Consider the following 20,163-nt stretch of genomic DNA (forward strand, 5'->3'; position numbering starts at 1 on the left):
AGCAATACCTTTGCAGTGGCTAAGGCGGTATTTTCGCGGGTGGGGTATGACTCCACCCATTTGCTAAAAGCCCACACAACCACTAGGACATATTTAAGACCATGGCACTTTTCTAGTTGGATGTAATCCATTTGTAGGACTTCAAAGGGGATGTCAGGGACTCCAAACCCTCCCCGTGGTACTACGGTCCCCTTCCCTGGGTTGTGTTGTAAGCAGACTATACATTGTTGCACTAGGCGTTTGGCAGATTCGGCTATCTTGGCATTATGCCATACTCTGGTAATCAGTTCAATCATGGGGGAGGAGCCTATGTGTGCTGGTAAATGTGCCATGGTCAATATAGGGATTAAGTAGGCATTGGGCAACAGCCATCTATTCCCATCTTTAGTTCTCCAGCAATTTTCCTCGTCCTTCAGTCCCACCCTTTCCCACTCAGTCAGTTTGTCCTGCGTGCCTGTCGTCTGTATGTCTCTTACAGTGGTTCTAGCGTTTGTCCACTGTTCGGCTTCTGACCTGGTCACATACATCCGTGTTGAGTCCTGTCTTCTGCTGTGGCTCGGGCAGTAACGTCGGCTAGTGCGTTTCCCTGCCCAATAAGATCAGTCACTTTCTTATGTGCTTGGCATTTTATCACTGCTAGCTTCTTGGGGAGGAGGACTGCTTCTGTCAATGCGGAGACTAAGTCTCCATGTAGGATGGGTGTACCATGTGAAGTCAGGAACCCCCTTTCCTTCCATAGGATCCCGAAATGGTGTACTACCCCAAGGGCATACTGACTGTTGGTGTATATATTGACTGTCTTACCTGCTGCTAAAATACAAGCTTGTGTGAGGGCAATGAGTTCCGCTGCCTGGGTAGAGCGTTGAGTAATACGGTCTGTCTCTAGAATGGTTCGGGCTGTGGTGACAGCGTATGCGGCTGAGGTGGTGCCGTCAGGGAGTTTGATGCAGGAACCGTCCACCCACAGTTCTCCGTCTGGTTCTAAAAAGGCAGTGTCTCTAAGGTCTACTCTACTCTTTGTCTGTTCGTCTGTCAGTGTCACACAGTCGTGTAGTGGAGTCACACCAGGATCGTTTTCGGGTAGTGGTAACAAAGTGGCTGGATTGAGGGTGGTGCACCGTTTCAGGGTAATGTGTGGCGCTAGCAAGGTCAGCTCATACCCTATCAGTTGGGCGCTAGTCAAATGTTGGGTCTTGGTCTGCTTCAGGAGTGTGTCAACCGCATGGGGTACTAACACAGTGATTGGATTGAAGAGCACTATTCCTTTGCTTTGTCGTATTGATACTGCTGCGGCTCCTACAGCACGCAAACACGCTGGCAGAGATCTGGCTACTGGGTCGAGGGTGGCAGAGAAATATGTGCAAAGGCGCTGTTTGTTACCAATTGATTGCGTTAGGACAGACAATGCACATCCCTCCTTCTCGTGTGTGTAGAGGGAGAATGGTTTGGAGGAATCTGGGGGTTCCTAGGACAGGGGCCGAACAGAGTGCATCACGTAGCTCTTTAAAGGCAGTTTGACATTCAAGGGTGCAGGAGAGAGGTAAGGGGATGTCTTTAGCTAGGAGGGAGAGAAGGGGTTTGACGATGAGGCTGAAGTTCGGCAACCACTGTCGGCAAAAGAAGGTGAGACCTATCAAGGAACGGACCAGCTTCTGACTGCTGGGGACAGGAGTGTCTAGAATTGTCTGTATTCTGTTGGGCGTGAGTTTCCTTCCTTCTTTGGATAAGAGGTGGCCAATATAGGTTACTTGTGATTTACAAAATTATAATTTCTTTCGGGGGACCTTGTGACCATTCTTGGCAAGGAAATGGAGCAGGTGGCTGTGACAGCTAATGGTGTGGTGTCTGCTGCTAGAAGGATGTCATTTAAATATTGTATTAGTGTCATACCGTCTGGTAATTGTGTAACGTCCAACTGTCTTTTAAGCGCTTGGCTATAGATGCTCGGGCTCTCTATGTACCCCTGGGGAGCTCTACAAAATCTATATGAGCGAGAATTTAGGGTAAATCCGAACAGATAGCGGCTGTCCTGGTAAATAGGTATGGAGAAGAACGCATTTTTGAGGTCGATTACGGTAAAGGTGGTAGCAGTTCAGGGAATTAAGGTCAGAATGGTAGTGATGTCGGAAACTACTGGGTACTGTGGTACTACAATTTTGTTTACTTCCCGCAGGTCAATGATGAAGCGGTAGGCTTTTCCATCTCCCTCTCCCTGTCTCTTTATTATCGGAAGTATGGGGCTGTTACAAACGTTGCTCACTACTTCCTCGACCACCCCTGCCTCCATCAAAGAGTGTATGATGTCCGTCAATGCCTTCTCACCCTCTGCTGAGATTCTGTACTGTGGTACCTTCGGTAGGATTGCGTCTTGTCGTATTGTCACGTGTACTGGGTCAATCATCACTCGTCCTACGTCTGAATCAGCTCTAGCCCATAAGTGTGATGGCAAAGAGTCCAATAGGGATGTGTCAGTCTCAGAGAAGGGATACATGTGCTGGGAAGGGCTATCTCTATGGTGCTGGCGGTTGTCATATAGGATGACACGCACTCCGTCTGGCGAGCACCTTATTGTCGCATGGAAGTGCTTCAAAATGTCAAGACCCATATTGGCGTCTGGGGTGTTAGAAGAGAGGAGAAATGTTGTTTCAACGATATTGCTGTCAAGGTTGAAAGGGATCGGTCTGGTCAAAGGGTTGGTGGAGGGCGTACCATCAAATCCTATTGAGGTCACATCTGAGCCAGACAAGGGTGCCCTTGGAATCAGTCGTTTGGATAGTGCACTACGTGTTTCTCCCATGTCTACCAAAAATGGCGACTCTGTGCCCAGGACCTTTGCGGTGACATAAGGGCCTTGCTGATCAACATAGAGCTTGACTGGCTCCCTCCCTTGACCCTGGCTGTCCTATGCAAAGTCATACGTGTTGTCGTAATCTGTCTGTTGATACTGGTTCTGTCTAGGAGGGTCAAATGCGTTCACTCTTCCTGACCTTTCTTCGCTTGCTTCACTTGCGTACCCTCTCCCACGTCCTCTTCCTCTCTGTTCATTTGCTATTTCCCTTGTCCCTCTGCCCCTACCAGCTACTGATAAGGCCGGGCATTTGGATTTCCAGTGTCCATATTCCTTGCAAAATGCGCATTGATTCTGTCCTAAGTCCTGACGTCGTACATATAGTGTCAACGAGTCATTTCTAGGTGGCGGTACTCTAGGGACATTCTGTTGCTATCCTCCCTTATATTGTTCCCTCCCTGTATTCACCCCTTGGAGTTGGGTTATCATTACTCTTTCCTTCCAGTCCTTCTTTTTCTTTTCTGTAGCCCTGTCATTCTCGTTTTTCTGATGTTTATAGTACTGGGCCATTTGGAGAATGGCCGCCGGTTTAGATGCTGCCCAACTACTTTCGCTAGTCTGTAATTCCTGGGATACCACCGGCAGTAGTCCTTTGACGTAATTTTGCACGAATAAGTAGTGTCCGGTTGCAGTGTACATGTCCTGTCCACTGTAATCGGAGAACACTGTTTCGAATCTCGAGAAATACTCTTGAGACATCCTCTTGCGGTTTCTGGCGGCACGTGGTTACAATGGACCAGTCTATCTTTTTCTCCGATATCAGTGTTTTTACCTTCTGCACTATTTTGTCAGGGAGGTCCAATATAGCTCCAACCGTTTTTTGACCAGGATTCCGCTGTTTGTCTAATGTGCTGAGTTGTTCCCAGCTATGACCGAGCAATTCTGTGCGGTCTACCTTCCTAATCTGCTTCCACACATCGGCTGGTAAACATAACTGGAAGAACAAGTGAATGTCGGCAAGTGTCATTATTGTGGACCCCAATGCGGTACCTAGTTCTGTGTAAAAGGCGGTGGGATTCTTTCGTAAATCCGGCAGAAATTTACGGAATGTCTTGATGTCCTGTCTGTCCCATGGCTGATACACCTAATTGTAGACCACCCTCCCTTTAGCGTCCTGATGGTTTATGTTGTCATTAGTCCCTTGTCCCCTAGGGGGATCCCAATACAGGGCGGCTTCCTTTATCGGAATCATGTATCCTAGCTTCTCCATTGGGGTTTTTTTCTAGCTTTGATGCCCTGTCTGTATCTATCCGCCCTTGTTCTATGAGGTGGCAGAATACTTCTAACGTGAATGTAAAGAGTTCTGCCACATCGTTGTCGTTTTCGTCTCCGATGTCAACCTTTCTATATAGAGCCATTAGTCTCCCGGGCCCTAAATCCTGATATTTCTCTTCATAGGCAGTAAGCGTGTAGTAACAGAAGCGCACAATGAAGAATCGTTTGTGGTTCTCGTCATAGGAATTGCATATGTCAGTCACATACTCCTCCATTTCTATTCTCTCCACAAGGGTTTTGACTATCTTGTCATTGTTTCCCGCTCATGTGTACTTAATCGTGGGACCCTGGGCAACCCTTTTCTATTGATCCTATTTCTACTAATGCTTTTGTTGATGAGGCACTTGGTGGAAGTGGCTTGACTGGAACGGAAACGGTTGTGGCGTCTCCGTTGGTACCTTGCTGTTCTTGGCGTTGTACTACGGGATGAATAGGGACATAAGGAGGTGGCATGTAGATGATCGGGGGACCTAACAAGAGGTCATCCTTTATTCTCTGTTTAGCTGGTAACTCGGGGTAAAGAGTTGAAGGCGTTATGACAGGGTACTGGCCTGATATTTTTGATTCTTGTTCATTTTTATCCTTTTCCCTTTCTTTTATCTCATCTTCCAACCTTTTACAGGTCTGGTAAGCAGACTTTCGCATTTCTTTATCCTAACAGGCTTCGTCTCTTTTCTTTCGTTGAGTTGCTTCTTTTCGCCAGAGGCCAAAGTTGTCAAGCATGGCTGGCGTAGCTTTCTTTTTGTGGTGCGCTATTTCTAATATTTCTATTTTAGCGAGATCAAAAGATCCCGTCAGTGGCCACTGATTTACCCGGTCCTTCCTAGTGTATTTGTGCCATAGTTTGCTATAAGCAACGATGGCTACTCCATATTTAACATACATGTCCTTGTTAGGGGTGCCCTCCAGCCGTGCTGGATGACTGACCTCTAACAAACGGTCCGGTCCAAGACAATCAAATAATTTTGAGAAGACAGGCATGACGTACAAGCGGTCAATATAAATATCTCATTAGGTCGTGGACAAAGGTCCGCACTACCTGCCCTTTGCTGCCTGCAAAAGAGGGAATATTCCTATTCTATGTTGTTTGCAAGCAGGGAATGTCTCAATTACTACCAATAACTTAAAGAACTGAATACTAGTATTCGACCAAACAATTTCAATACAGTCAGACAATCAATTTTGTCGTATTTCATGACCATACCCGGACCGTATGGACAGTTCTTCGTCTTCCCTTTCCAACGCCTGGTTGTCCTCTCACTCCGATATTGATACTGCAATCCTTTAGGGTCCCAGTCAGGACTGCAGGTCACTCGAGAGAGAGGTCCGCTTGGAACTGGTGAAGTTCAGGTTGATCGGCAGCCAGACGAGGGTCCTCTCTAGGCAGGTTAACCCCAATCGGTTAGTTGTTCACTCTGTCGTTGGGACCTCTCTTACTTGGACCGGGGAGTTGCTGATGGGCCCCACGTTTGGGACACCAACTATGGAAAAGCAGCCCCCTTTTGAGACCCCCAAAGCTGCTCGGCCTATCACCTTTAATTCACCTATGATCCTATTAAAATAACGAGGTAGGCGCTGGAAACTGGAAGGCAAGAACAAGGTTTATTTCTCTAGAGGAGAGCCCGTCTACCGTAGACACCGGGATGTCTCTCAGGGAGGTGTTCTAACTTCAACTCTTCAACAGGCTACTTTTATACAGTGTTTCGATAATACAATCTTTATGAGCGGTGTCATGTAAGCTTGGTATCCCCGCCCCGGACAAGATGCCATACATTCCGGACAAGTAGGTTTGTACCCTCCCAATCATAAACAGTCGGACATATGATGTTTATCGGGCAGCTGGTCCTCTGCCTCAGGGTCGTGAACATGTGAGGCTGGTCAGTGTTATACGTCCTTCACTGTTGATAGGAAAGCAAGTTCCATTGTCCATTGGGAGGTGCATTCTTTGGGGAGCAATAAACCAGGTTAATGCGGGGCCTTTTGGTATTTACAATCTTTGGTTACATGCACAGGGATGGGGAGGAACAGAGAATGCAGAGTTTTGTGGCGGCAATAGAATGTCCTTTTGAAGCTAACATTAAACATGGGCATGTCCCCTAGATTATGTCCCTTAGTACACATACCAAGTCAGTCAGAGGGTCATACAGCTACTTGTGGAAGTGCAGGTGAAACTGAGGTGAATAACAGAACACAAAATGGTTGTTGTCGATCAAAATGGCTGCGGCCTATGTGTGCGTAGAAAAGGACCATCAGGCAAGATGGCGCAGGTAATGCTCACGATTATCGGCCCAGGTTTCACAGTGCCAGAGTGCCTGGCTCCAAGATGGCCGCACTCCTGTGAGGCTCCTTTTGCCGGTGACATAATCTATGCCAATCTGAATGGTAGCAACTCTCCACCTGGCCATACAGTCCCTACCCAGAGGTCTCCTGCCCTGTACTTAACCGACAACTGTGGCTAGTGTCCACCTCAGAGCGGTAGGGATGCTGATTAGTTCCCAGCACAATGCTGGCTGTTGGGGTAGGACAAAGGTGGCAGCCTGGGCACCGTGGGGCTCGCTCCTGGGTGGCACAGCAGAGATAAAATAGAGAGCAGAAGTCTCTAAAGCGAGGAAGTGAGCAGTGAGGACTGGGGAAGTAAAGCTCGAGTATCTGTTCTCCTGGCCTGGAAAGCTGAGCTTTAGGGTGCACTATATATGTAGGGAAAAACATACAAGTATCTGCCTGCCAGAAAAGTATTAGGGTGCACCATAATAATGCGCTTTTATGCCTTGAACTACACAATTTCAGCTGAGAGTTTGGCCTCTTGGGCCTCTCTCTCCTGCCAGCGAGTGCGACACTCCAGAGCTCCGGGCCTCTCAGCTCTGCGTATGATTCTCTGAAGTTCAGGGCCTCCCTGTGCTGGCTGCAACATCCTCCGGAGCCTCTGAAGCTCTGGGCCTTTTGAATTTACAACAGTTTTTCAGTGTTCCCTGTACCTTGCTAGAGGCAGGGCTGGCTGGCCGGGGTCAGCCTCTGCAGGGCTCAGAAGCTGGATGTTCGAGGAGCTCCAGTGGCAGGTTTCACAGGAGCCCGCTTCATTCACACTCACAGGTCCCTGTTGCTGATGGTTCGTGCAAGGGTGAGTTTGAGCCACGGCCTCAATAAAACATATGTGTGCTGGAGCAGCTCCTCATGAAGTACAGAGCCATGACTCCTTGCATAACGAGGCTGTGCACACCTTCCTGCAAATCAGGAAATAATGTATTTTAAATAAATAGAAAACAAAAGTACTCACTGACTACGTCGGTTTATCCGGTTGGCGTCTTGGGAATCGGCAGTCCACTCTGTTCTCAGAAGAAACACATAGAGCCTGAAGTAAAGTACCAACGAACCCAACCAATCCTGGAGCTACTATCAGCATGAGAGTAGCTCCATGATTTGTTGGAGCAGGTTCACACAGCGCTCCTTTTCAGATTGGGAGCCTGTGCTTGCAGTCCGCTGGCTTTTGCCCAGCTAATACATAGGTGCGGGCTGCAAACAACAATGAAGCATCAAGGGTACAAGACAATGATGACTGCACTTATCTAAGAATTGGTCTCATGTGTTCAACGAGTCTGGGTGCCAAGAACCTGAAGCCACATACCCCTAGGCTTCCAAGGGCATGAACCCCAAATTTTAAAACAAAACACAATGGTTCAGCACTCCCCACAGTGACTAATAATAAACAAATAAAGATTTGAAGAATCCGTTCAGTAGGGCTTAAAAAATTATTTTATTCTTTTTCTTCATACAAAGCGTAGCCAACGCGTTTTGGCCAGAAGACTTCTTCAGGGCAAAAGTAATGAAACTATGTCGATGGTTGATTTTGACGGAGAATAGGTATATTCGCGGAATTAGTAGTCCAAAGATCCAAGCGTGCACAGGGATGGCCACCTTGGCAATATATTATTTACAAGTCCTTAGCCTTTAGGCAAGACATTTCTGCAACCAATCAGATGTAGGAATGGTCCCTGGCCCCAAGAGGAGACAGTGAGTGTGCTTTACTAAATCAAATGGCTACAGCTGCTGCACTCACAGCAGGCGGGGGCGACACTCCTCCGCCCTGCAGGAGGAACCGCTGTTGTTGCTAATACAGCACCATATTAGGTGAACTAAACATTTTTTGTCTTGTTTAATGCCAACCACATTAATTTCTAAAGGTTCGGATCCCGGTCATTCACTGACATCAGAGCAATGAAAGGCAAAGTTTTGTTTTCCACTGCGTTTGCGCTAGAGCAAATAGGGCTCTGAAACCCATTCTCTACCGGATGTTGGTAACCTCTTTCCCCAGGTATGCAAGCACCCAAGTGAGTCAGGGCAATCCCACACTGCCATCTGGGCAATCTTAAGGTATTTGCAGCCCCAAGGGAATTTACAGAATTGGGAGTGTGCTCTGTTGCAGCCAACTGCCCTCTCCCTGCACGGTTTGAGTCTGTGCAAGTGGCTGACTGGACAGTTGAGTTGGCATAGTGGCATTACACAAATTGTTTGACTCCCTCTGCAGAATATGATGAGGGGTCCTAGAGTTTCCCTATATATAACGTATGTTAATTGGACTTGGGCTGATTGGGAGCCACCATAAAGGGCTGGGGCAAGCGTTGCAGCGTCCTGCGTTAAGCCCCTGGTTGACATCCGCTGAGTCAGAGATGCTGTCAATAAGGGGTTGGATTTCCACTCATATGAAGAGTAGAGAAGAGCACTGCTTTGTGTGGGGGGAAGTGGCATAAATGCACAGAACATAGAGAGAAGGGGATAAAAGGACAAATTCTACATATTTGTATTTGAGGAGGAGAGAATACTGCTGAGAGTGGAGGGGCTGAGTGGCACAATGCTGCTTTTCCCCAAAAAATTATTTGAGTTGGGATAGTGGACACATGGTTAAAAGGTGGAAAGAAATAGTTTGTGACAAGACGTTAGGTATATGTAATTCATTATCTACATCAAAAGTTGTGTCGTTTTAGGAAGGAAAAGCCATGTTGTTCATGGTTCCCCATGGTTCCTCTACCTGTGTATATCTGATCGCAATTGATAATTGCAGGAAAGTTTGCCTTTTCTCTGTGGTCACCCAGGATATTGTGCCTTCTTGTAGGCCTTGTGTTTGCTGGTATAATGATTCTGTACCTGGTGACACTGCCATTCAGTGCCAGTGTGTGTGCTCTGTCCCTAAACCTGTACTGTTAAATTGGTTTCACCCAAGTGGGCTTATTCAACTTTTCAGTAAGGCCATGGTAGCTGATGCTAGGGGCATGGGAATTAAATGTCATTTGTGGGCAGGTGTGTGTACGTACACCACTCACATGTGTGTTACAGACATATTACTCCAGTGAGGACCATTGTGTTCTGGGTAGACTGCAGGTTTAGTATACTGCAGTGTCTCCTGGCAAGGCAAATACCCTATGCCATGTAGAAGAAATATATTTCCACTGAGGCACAACTAAAGTTCACAGGTCTGAGTGCACAATATATGATAATGGGGCATTATGAGAAGTAAATAAATAAATACTCAGATTTGTAGAGTGCGGCTACTCACCCATGAGGCGATCCAGGCGCTGTCCATAGGCAAAGGCCCTCAAGACCCTCAAGGAGGCGGGTGGTTAATAAGTATGCAATGGATCTGCATTCAGTCTGTAGAGCGGGGCTGCACGGTAAATAAGTTATAAAACAGTTTAAAAACAGCCAGTACAAATTACACTTAGATAAACATACATTTCCACAAAGGTAATAAAAAAATCTACTTTCACCAGTGAATTAGATTTTCAAAACGAAGTGGAAGATAACCTTTAATAACTCCAAAACTTGTGAATAGATTTACACTAAATTACAAAAAGCACTCCAGGTAATATATAGATATATTAATTACATGTTTAAACTCTGGATTTTCCCCCTTTTTTTCTGATAGGTGACTCCGCAGCTTTAGTATATATTGAAAACCGCATGCTTTCTTTGATTTCAGATTTGTGAATATGTACTGGATCTAACAAATGGAAAGTTACCAGATGAAGTGGTGCCCATTGCTGCCAGAAATCAGATTATTACTACTTGGGTGAAAGTGAAACATTTACTTCAGCAACAGATCGGTCCAGAACTTGGAACTGAGGATGAGGTAAGGCTCTCTTTGATTTGATTAGGATAAGGATATTTAAAAACATAGATATGACTGCTGTCTGTAATGTTATAGCCTCTCCTTCTCTCTTGCACTCTCTCGCTCCCTCTCTCTCTCTCAATTTGTTAAATAGTTATCACCTCTGTCATAAATCACCTCTCAAATAACTTTACATTAATATATACCTTGCTGTAAATAATTTGAGTTATATAATGGCCCGCTTCTTTACTTTTGGCACTTTAAGTGTTTATTGAAAATGTGCTTACCGTCACTTGAGCTGGGGAAGCCAGTTATTGAACTGCTTTCAAAACATAAATTATACAAAAAATATTTTCACACGAATGTGGGCATATCAAATCTTTCTGGGACCTGCACTAGTTATGCCTGGGGGTTGTTATCTTGTTGCAGCAAAGCCATGCGCCTATCCCATCTTGGATGTTCACTGCCTTTGGCCATGCGCAGCAGGGATTGACGAAGTTCATATGTAAGGTGTTAAATTCTTCTTTTAAAAACCTTTTTTCAGGATTCATCAATCCAGAGGCCTCTGGAAGGTCTGAATAGCCCAGAGAGTCGACAGATCCAGCACTGGATTCCCGAATCCTCCTATAAAAATCATGTTTTAATATAATTTTTAATGCTGAAGAGTTCTGTGTGTCCCTTGTTCTCCATGAGGGTGGGATCAGGATAGGGTTACCCTGCTCTCTTTGCGGGAAGTATACAGACTAGGGGCCAGATGTATCAAGGCTTTTGCAACTCGCAAACGGCCGATTTGCATTTTTTCATATGTATGAAAAAATCGCAATTTAAGGAATTGCAATTATTTGCGATTCCTTATTTTGCCATAGCATTTAAGGAATCGCAAATTTTGCGATTCCTTAAATGATATGTATGACACATTTTGAAGTTGCGATTTTTTGTTAAGAAATCGCAAATTACCACCAACTTGTACTTGGTGGTAATTTGCGATTTCTTTTAAAAATGCCCTATTTGGCATTTGTGAGTGTAGCATGTGACACACATACATGCCCATAGGGCATGTATGTGTGCCATATGCACACAAATGTAAATTTCAGGGGTGCAGCAGGGTGTCTTTGAGACACCCCTTCACCCTTGAAATAATTCTCAAATTGCGATTAGCAAGTTGCGAATTCGCAATTTGAGAATTATTGCACTATCATTCCTATGGGCCTCCTGGCCCATAGGAATGCATTGGAAATTATTCTTTATTTGCGAATTCGCAAAATGCGAATTCGCAAATAAAGAATAATAAAGAATCGCTAAAAAATAGCGATTTTGTACATACATTCCGTTTTGCGAATTCGAAATAGCGATTCGCAAAAAAACGCTATTTAGGATTTGCAAAATGGAATCTTGATACATCTGGCCCCTAGACCTTAAGTCTCAGTTTGATGCAGAAACACTTTGAGAAAGCTACCTTAGCCGGCTGCTGTACCCACCAGCTGACAGCCTTTATAAAAACCTTAAGCCCAATCTCTTCCTTGTCAACTTAGTTTTAAGACTTGATTTACTCCCATGATCCTTTAGAACCGAAAGTATGCTCGTGTACTTCTAGATTTAAGTGCTACACAAAAGACCAGAATAAAATGCAAATATTGGAAGTAATGATTCATTGTGAATATTTAATCAAAATGGAATGTTTACTGATAACTGATTAGGTGTCACCTATTTTCTTTTGTTGACATCAAATATCTTCTTGTTGAATTGAAATAATCCGGAATTTTGTCTTTATTACGTTAGAACAATAATGAGGGGCAGAATCTAATGACAAAGATTATCGTTGCTTTGGAAATGTACTCCTGCAATGGTTTAGGATTCATGGATTTCATTGTTCCTACTCTCTCACAAGTAGGTATTTCTTTAATTGAATTGTTTGCATGTTAAATGTTAAAAGGCAATCAAAACATATAGTAATTAAAAAAATACTAGTTTTCTATTTACAGTAATATTGACCGACATTTGAGCTATTTAAAAAAAATCGGCTTGTTACAAGGGCGTTTGAGCGTACTGAATACTTCAAAAATATATCTGAAATTTGAATTATTTCAAAATATATTAAACTGAGAAAGTGGTAGCAACCAGAACATATGTATCCAGTAGCTACATTCATGTCTAACCGTAGGTTTCCCATGTTACATTTTTTCATGATTACTTTTACCTCTCAAGATATCAGATGTTAATATTTATGTATATGCTTCACCCTTGAACCCTTTATGCCAAGCACAACGAGTATAATACAAGATAGTGCAGGGCAATGGAAAGACATTGGATCCTGGGCCAGCTGGCTTTATAGCAATTCAACAGATATTGATATCTACCAGTGGCGGCTCACAGAGGGAGTGCTGCGGGGTGGTGAGGCGGGGAGGGGCAGGGTGGGGGGTAGTGGAGTCGGACATACGACTGCCAGGAGTAAAGTAAGTAAGTAAATAAATAAATGGAACTATTTACCTTCCGCTCGCTGTATCCCTGAGTTGGCGATGCAGCGAGCGGAAGGTAAATAGTTTTATTTATTTATTTACTTACTTTACTCCTGGTCTTCGTATATCCAACTCCACTAACCCCCACCCTGCCCCACCCCACCGCCCCAAAGCACTCCCTCTGTAGCCGCCACTGATATCTACATAGCTTTTTTCGCTATGCCGCTGAACCACAGAAGTTACTGAAAAATTCAAGAAATTGCCCTCTACAATGTTCGTTGTTCATATTTTACCAGATTGTGTATAGCATCGATAGCCTGGTTATGCATCTGTATGGGGATTTCAGTGGCAAATGTGATTTGAATGAAAATTTGTAAAAAAGCCTGGTGTTTTATCTGGCAGTCCTTGGCAAAAAGGATCGCTCTGGGGATTTTATGTGTGTCACAAGGGCAGGGCCCATGAGACATATGCAATACCGTGCAAGTCTCCACATTTTCTTTGAACATCTGTAATCAAACAGCCTGTTAAAGTATTTTACTGTCAACAGTTACTCTTAGACGGAAAGGGACAGAGCCAACTTTTGGGGAAGATAAGGTGTCAGAGCTCGCAGTTCTGGATAACATTTGAAAACTATGCAGAAATAGATATTTAAATAGTCATTGAGATGTGGGCAAAATTACACATCAAGGGCCAGATGTAGGTGGCCGTTTGAGGCCATTTACAGAGCGGTAACGGCCGATTTTGGCCGCTACCGATCGGTAAATGGGTGACAGGTATGTAGGGGGCATTATTTTACCGAATCGGTAATTTTACCAATTCGGTAAAATAAAAAATCGGTAATTTTACCGATTCTGAAGCACCCAGATGTAGGTGGGACTCTTCAGAGTCCCAGAGGCCTTACCGAATCGGTATTTTACCATCAAATCCAATTTGATGGTAAAATACCGATGCCATGTGACAGGCAGACCTGCCCTTAGGGCATGTATGCCTGCCACATGGCACCCGAGCCTGTTTTGGGGGTGCCACAGGGTGTCAAAGTGACACCCCCTGCACCCTTGTGAAAATCGGTATTTACCGATTCGGTAAATACCGAATCGGTAATGCCCATTCATTCCTATGGGCTTCATAGCCCATAGGAATGAATGGGCATTACCGATTCGGTATTTACCAAATCGGTAAATACCGAATTCTTCCGAATCGGTATTCCAGCACATCTGGAATACCTACATATCCACCCCTTATATTTACCGATTTTTAATTACCGAATCGGTAACATTCGGTAATTAAAAATCGGTAAATCTATTTTACCTACATCTAGCCCCAAATGTGGCAGACCAGACAAGGAACAGCTACTGAACATGTGGCACATAGCATGACATAGGTATTTTGCAAAGTGGTTTCTTAGCACTAGTTACAGTCATTTTATAGGTAACCAATTAAACTGTGCTAATTCTATCGACCCCCTAAAGATCAAGGGCTAAGTACACCTGTGAGATTCAGTAAGGATATTAGTCTTTCTTTATTTATTGCATATTTCAGGGAAACCGTTTACTATGTTCTTGTCTTGTAAGGCATGCTTTGTAGTTTATAGTAACAGAATACTGAACAGAGTGTGTAAATAAGATGCCTAAATATTTTATTTTAGATGGGGCACATAAAAAGAAGAGGTGTTAAAGGAATGTTTAGTTGTATATTTTTTTATGGGAAGTATTCCAATCTTATCTATATTGACTTTGTATCCTGAAACCTTGTAGAAATAGATAATTTATGTAAACAACACACGGAGGGACACTTCAGAGTGGGAGATAAAAGAACAACTTATTTACCTTCAGTAACACATTTTCTGGTAGAGGCACGATCTAGAATCAGATTACTTAACTTTAAATTTCCCAGGCATCCGATTGGATCCGGAAGGTTTTTTGCATGAGCAGTACCCATGCATGCAGTAGGTTGCGTCGATTGGCTCCGAGTATCGTCTGCGGTGGCGTTCACACTGGAAGTGACATCCGCCTTACCTATATAGGCGACATCTCGGGATGCTGGCTCCTGTTACTTTTCATAACTTTCCACGCCAGGAGCACGGAGCCATGACATACACTGACACTGGTGTGTCCAAACTAAGGCTCTGAAAGGGATAAGCTGTAACCCTAGAAACTTGTCTGCAGAGCAGGGAGGTTGAGTGGGTCGGTAAGTAATCCTCAGTTATATCTTGTCTTTACCAGATAAAGCATTACCAAAGGTAAGTAACTTGTTCATCTAAAACATTTAGCCGCATCCTTACCTTTGAATAGGTACCCAAGCAATACCATCCCCGGTGGTGGGCTGTGGACAAATTCTAGATTAAAAAGTCCTGCGGGACCAAACGGGCGAAGTGCCTATCCCTTCCGACCTGACTGTCCAGGAAGTAGTGCTTGGTAAATGTGTGCAGGGACGCCCACATTGCTGCCTGGCAGATGTCCAGGACTGGTACTTCATGTGCTCAGGCAGTGGTAGCAGCTTCAGTCCTGGTGGAATGAGCCCTTAACTCCTCAGTAGGCTGAGGGGGCGTGGCTAGCCAGCCACGATGCCGGTCGGCTGCCACTGTAGCTCCGGGTCTGCTTGGGGGCCTGATCCTGATTCAGGGACCCTGCATGAGCTCTGACTGCAGCGAGAGGATGGGGAATACTGTTGGAACCCTTGGGGACCCTGTGATCTGCGGAAGAATTGATCACGACCCCTGACACGAGCGCAAGGGAAGCCTGGGCCTGAATCAGCGTTGGCAAGCAGAAGCCGGGAGCTGGAGTAGACGCGGAGCCCGGGACGGCTGAGGTGCACACAACCGGAAGTGCCCGGACTGCACCCCCTGGAAGGCAGGGGGGGCGTCCTCGAACCGGAGGCCCACCGTAGGACGTCGCTTGCCTGCGGGGGAGGGGGGTAGGACCCAGCTGGAAGCCCTGACGAGAGGATTGAGCCTGTCCCGGGTCTGACGTGGCCCGGGAACGGTGGAGGGCCAGATCGACGCCCAGGAATACCCAGAGGTAGGCTGCTGAAACGCGGAGGGAACACGAAGCCTCTGACTGACCCCCCTCATAAAACAGCGTACACAGAATAACGCAGACAGAAGGGCAATACTGAGACGAAGACCGGTGGGACAATCGGCACCATTCTCTGCCCCCCCCCCACACGGAGGCTGCGACAATGTGACCTGGCCATAAAGACCCTGTCAAAAGTGCCTGGGATTGCATTGCCTCCTGCCCGGGGGGCCCGGGGGGCCCTCTCATTGGCAGGGAGAGAGGTACTCCTGCAGGCCTAGGGGGCATGGTGGTGCAGCAGTGGTGACAACGCATGGAGGGAGTGATCGTCGAACTGGGATTTTGTGAACCTGAGACTTGTAACCCACAGCCCCAACGGCAAATATAATAGCGAGCTGGAACCTTAGGGGGCCGCCCAGTGGGGGCAGACGAGGTGAGGCCCAGTAGCACTGAACACGCACACTGCAAATAGTGTCAGGACCTAGTGAATTCCTTTGTCTCGGCTGGTTGGACCGCTGTGGCCCCCCTACCCATCCCGGTTGGCCCGGCACTGTGAACTACTGCCCAGCGGCGTGGGTTACACTGAGGTGGTAGTGACCGAGCCCCTTGGGCAGAACTGAGGTCCCCCCCCAAGTTGGACCTCCGCCTACACGGCCCCCCCGGACCCTGCCGAGTGCGGCCTTGCCACAATAAAGGATCACCATGGTGCTCAGGGGTGTGAAGGGGACAGAGGGGCTGGGGGATCCTACGAACACGTGCATAGCAGGGAATGCTGGAGAAGGACAGATTCCGCCTGGTGCCTCTGAACCGGGCTGCACGGGAGGACAACAAACAGACAAACTGGACCTAATCCTGCAAGAAATAAGGGAATCCTGGTCGGCAATGGAACAGCAGATGGGGGCCCTCACCGCAAACTTATCACTGTTGAAAGCGGACCATGGTAAATTGGTGGATAAGGTTAAAGATCAGGGACTCGTTATTGCTGAACTTACACCGACGGTGTCCGACCACTCCACCTCGATCCAACAATTACAGGGGTCACCTCCCTCATGGACCGTGTGGAGGACACGGAAGGCCGTAATCGCCGCAACAACATCCGCGTCATAGGCCTTCCGGAGCGTTGTGAGGGGGCCCGTGCCGTGGATTTTATGGAGCTGTGGTTCCAGGACCATGTTGCTGCGGAGGGGTTATCCCCGTACTTCTGTGTAGAGCAAGCGCACCGGATCCTGACCGGTAGGCCCAGACCGGGCCACCCACCCCGCCCTCTGATAGTACGGATACTCAACTACCGGGACAGGGACAGCCTATTACAGAAGGCCCGACAGAACCCCCCAATCCAATATGAGAACCAAAGAATATCCCTCTACCCGGATTACACAAATGTGGTCCAAAAAGAGCGCTCCTCCTATGTGGCGGTGAAGAAAAGGCTACAAAAGGCCAAACTGAAATATGCGCTACTCTTCCCTGCCCGACTGAAGATTGTACATGGCAGAAAAACACACATTTTTGAGAGCCCTGCGGACGTAGAAGAATGGCTGGAGGTAATGGGCAAAGATGGGAGCCAAGATGTCACCCAAGAGACTGCGTTTAACAAGACAAGGGAAACCCAAAAGGAATACGACTAGGGTCCTTGGGCAGTAATCTATTGTACAGAACAGGGGACCCTAGTAAATGAGGATCGCACAAATAATAGACATATACTAAATAGTATACATGACCTCCGTCCAGCCGGACGGGTGTTTATTTTTTAGTTATTGTACCGATTTTTTTATATAAAACATTTATACAAAAGTGGGCACAGCCTGTGACCCACAGACAACAAGACAGAACAAGTGACAAAAACAAATATGTGAAAACGCACAAAAGCGGTCTGTACTTATTATTTGGTTTTACAGACTGAAATTCATTCATAAATTGTCATGTTTGTCTACAGAGCCTGTTTCAATCACAGTGATCACCGCCAGAACCCCATTGTCCAGCTACCATGCTGCACTAACCAAATATCTATGATGCAATTTCGGAACGGCCACGAGCAAACGCTTTAAGAAACAGTACTAACTTCCTCCTCTCAACTGCGGAGCTGATATGCGTTGCCGCGCCGGATTCCCTAAACATGGCAAAGAGCATCAAACTAGCTCGTAACAAGAGGCACTGTGATTGAAACAGGCTCTGTAGACAAACATGACAATTTATTTCCTTGTCCTGATGATGATGCATGTATTAATCAGTTGCATCGAAACGTCGTCGACTTAAATGCTCCATATGTTGTTTTGACCTCATGAATTTTGATCAACAATGGGTTGCTATGAATGAATTTCAGTCTGTAAAACCAAATAATAAGTACAGACCGCTTTTGTGCGTTTTCACATATTTGTTTTTGTCACTTGTTCTGTCTTGTTGTCTGTGGGCCACAGGCTGTGCCCACTTTTGTATAAATGTTTTATATAAAAAAATCGGTACAATAACTAAAAAATAAACACCCGTCCGGCTGGACGGAGGTCATGTATACTATTTAGTATATGTCTATTATTTGTGCGATCCTCATTTACTAGGGTCCCCTGTTCTGTACAATACCCAAGAGACTGCAGCCAGTGGATCACGAGGAGGCTCGGAACATGAAGAGGGAGGATCACCGAGGTCGGAGGGGAGAAAGGGACGATGCGGCCCGTCGCGACCCGTCGCGGGAACAACAGAAGGAAGATCAGCTGGGAGCATTGGCGATGGTGGGCACGTCCTGAGAAGACTCTGGAAAGATCGAAACAGACTCGGACGACAGCACCGTCCACTCAGACTCGGATCACAGTGTGGTCCTGTTCCCTACCGTTACGCCCAGAGCGGCGGATGACATGCTGGACAACTGAAGAAGCAGATGGCTCCCCTCGGAGCAGACTGGCTGAACTGCACCAATTGATATCCTTTATAATGTATATATTGATTATTGCTCCAACTGCCCTCTCCTGCTAGGAAGAATTGATGAGTGGCTGGGAGGTATGTTTTCTGCCCGCTTATAAGGCGAGTGTGAGTTGCTCTCCCTGCCCAGGTGGGGAGAGGGCAGGGAGCGCGACCCCTAGTCGGATTTAGATCCTGTGGGTTAACTGATGCATACCGTGGAAAGGCCTGCAGTAAATGGTTACATGTATGATTCTAAAATAGTGCCCCCAAGGCGGCATGTCGTAGAGCCAGTGGCACCCGGGCGACCGATTAGATGACCGAAATAGTGCTTGGCCACCCCCCGATTGGTGTATGCACTGCAGCTAGGACTTTTTTGTTATTTGTTACCATGTTGGGCTCAGCAAGGTTGTATTGTTGCGCCAGCTTAGTTCAGTTCTTGAAGGGGAATTTAGGGTATGAAGTCTCCTGGTCACTTGGCATAAGGGATTGTGCTACTGGTTTGCTGATTCTATTGCACTTGCTCACAGATGATCATGGCTAATACTATAGGAACATATCGCTTTACTACATGGAATGTACACGGGCTGGGGGCACTACAGAAACGACATCGGATCCACTCTTTTTTGCTTAGACACCACACACAGATTGCGTTCCTCCAAGAATCCCACCTCATAGCATCGGAGGCCCAGAAGTTACGGAAAAAGTGGAGAGGTACTATTTATTCCACGACTTACTCAGCCTTCTTCAGGGGGGCGACCATCTGGATCAGTCATGGGGCGCCATTCGAAGAAATAGAGAGGAAGGTGGATGATCAAGGTTGGTATGTCCTGGTGAAGTGCACCTTAGATGGTGAATTGATAGTGTTTGGCAGTATCTATGCACCGAATTTCGATCAGGATAAGTTTTTACATACCGTGGGTTTGGCGCTTTCGGATTGGACAGGTATTTCCTGGGTACTGGACGGGGACTGGAATATGGTACTGGACCTGGGTCTGGATAGATCACATCCTCCCCTCCAAATGGCCGGAGCTTTCTGTTTGCCTGAGGTGTTCACGACATGGGCGGAAGGCTGGGAACTGGCAGATGCGTGGCGTGTATTGAACCCTGAACATAAGGAATACTCATACTATTCCCCCATACATAACCTACATACTAGAATCGACCGGTTTATGTGTATGCGATCACTGGTGCCTACGATTGCAAATCCAGAGTATTTGGCCAAGACCTTCTCAGATCACAGACCCCTCACGCTCAGCCTCCTATGGGGTAGGGTGCCGACCCTGGTACCTACCTGGAGGCTCAATCCGCTCCTCCTGGAGGATGGCCCCTTCCGGGCAACACTGTCAGACACTCTGACTAAGTATTTCATAGAAAACTGGGACACTGCTTCCTCTAATTTAGTGGTAAGGGATGCTATGAAAGTCATAGTGCGGGGAGCACCCATAGGTCAACTGGTAGGAGCGAGACAGGAAGTCCACAAAAAACTGTGTGATGTTGAAGACCGTTTAAAGAGACTCGAGAGTGAGGTGAGTGTGGACCGAGGGAAGAAAGGGGAGTTGCAGTTGGGTAACATTGAACATG

The 20,163-nt window shown here is 46.4% G+C and overlaps 1 protein-coding gene across 1 annotated transcript in view; it reads left to right on the plus strand.

Annotated features, from left to right (window-relative positions):
- Nucleotides 1-20,163, plus strand: part of CFAP46 (cilia and flagella associated protein 46) — a 1,558,477-nt gene that overhangs the window by 462,081 nt on the left and 1,076,233 nt on the right. The window contains exons 21-22 of the mRNA XM_086922533.1: nt 10,095-10,244; nt 12,003-12,110. Of these exons, the coding sequence (XP_086778659.1) occupies nt 10,095-10,244; nt 12,003-12,110 (258 nt within the window). The remainder of the gene's footprint in view (nt 1-10,094; nt 10,245-12,002; nt 12,111-20,163) is intronic.

The sequence above is a fragment of the Lissotriton vulgaris genome, chromosome 5 (genome assembly GCF_964263255.1).
Source record: "Lissotriton vulgaris chromosome 5, aLisVul1.2, whole genome shotgun sequence".
In the NCBI taxonomy this organism is placed as follows: Eukaryota; Metazoa; Chordata; class Amphibia; order Caudata; family Salamandridae; genus Lissotriton; species Lissotriton vulgaris.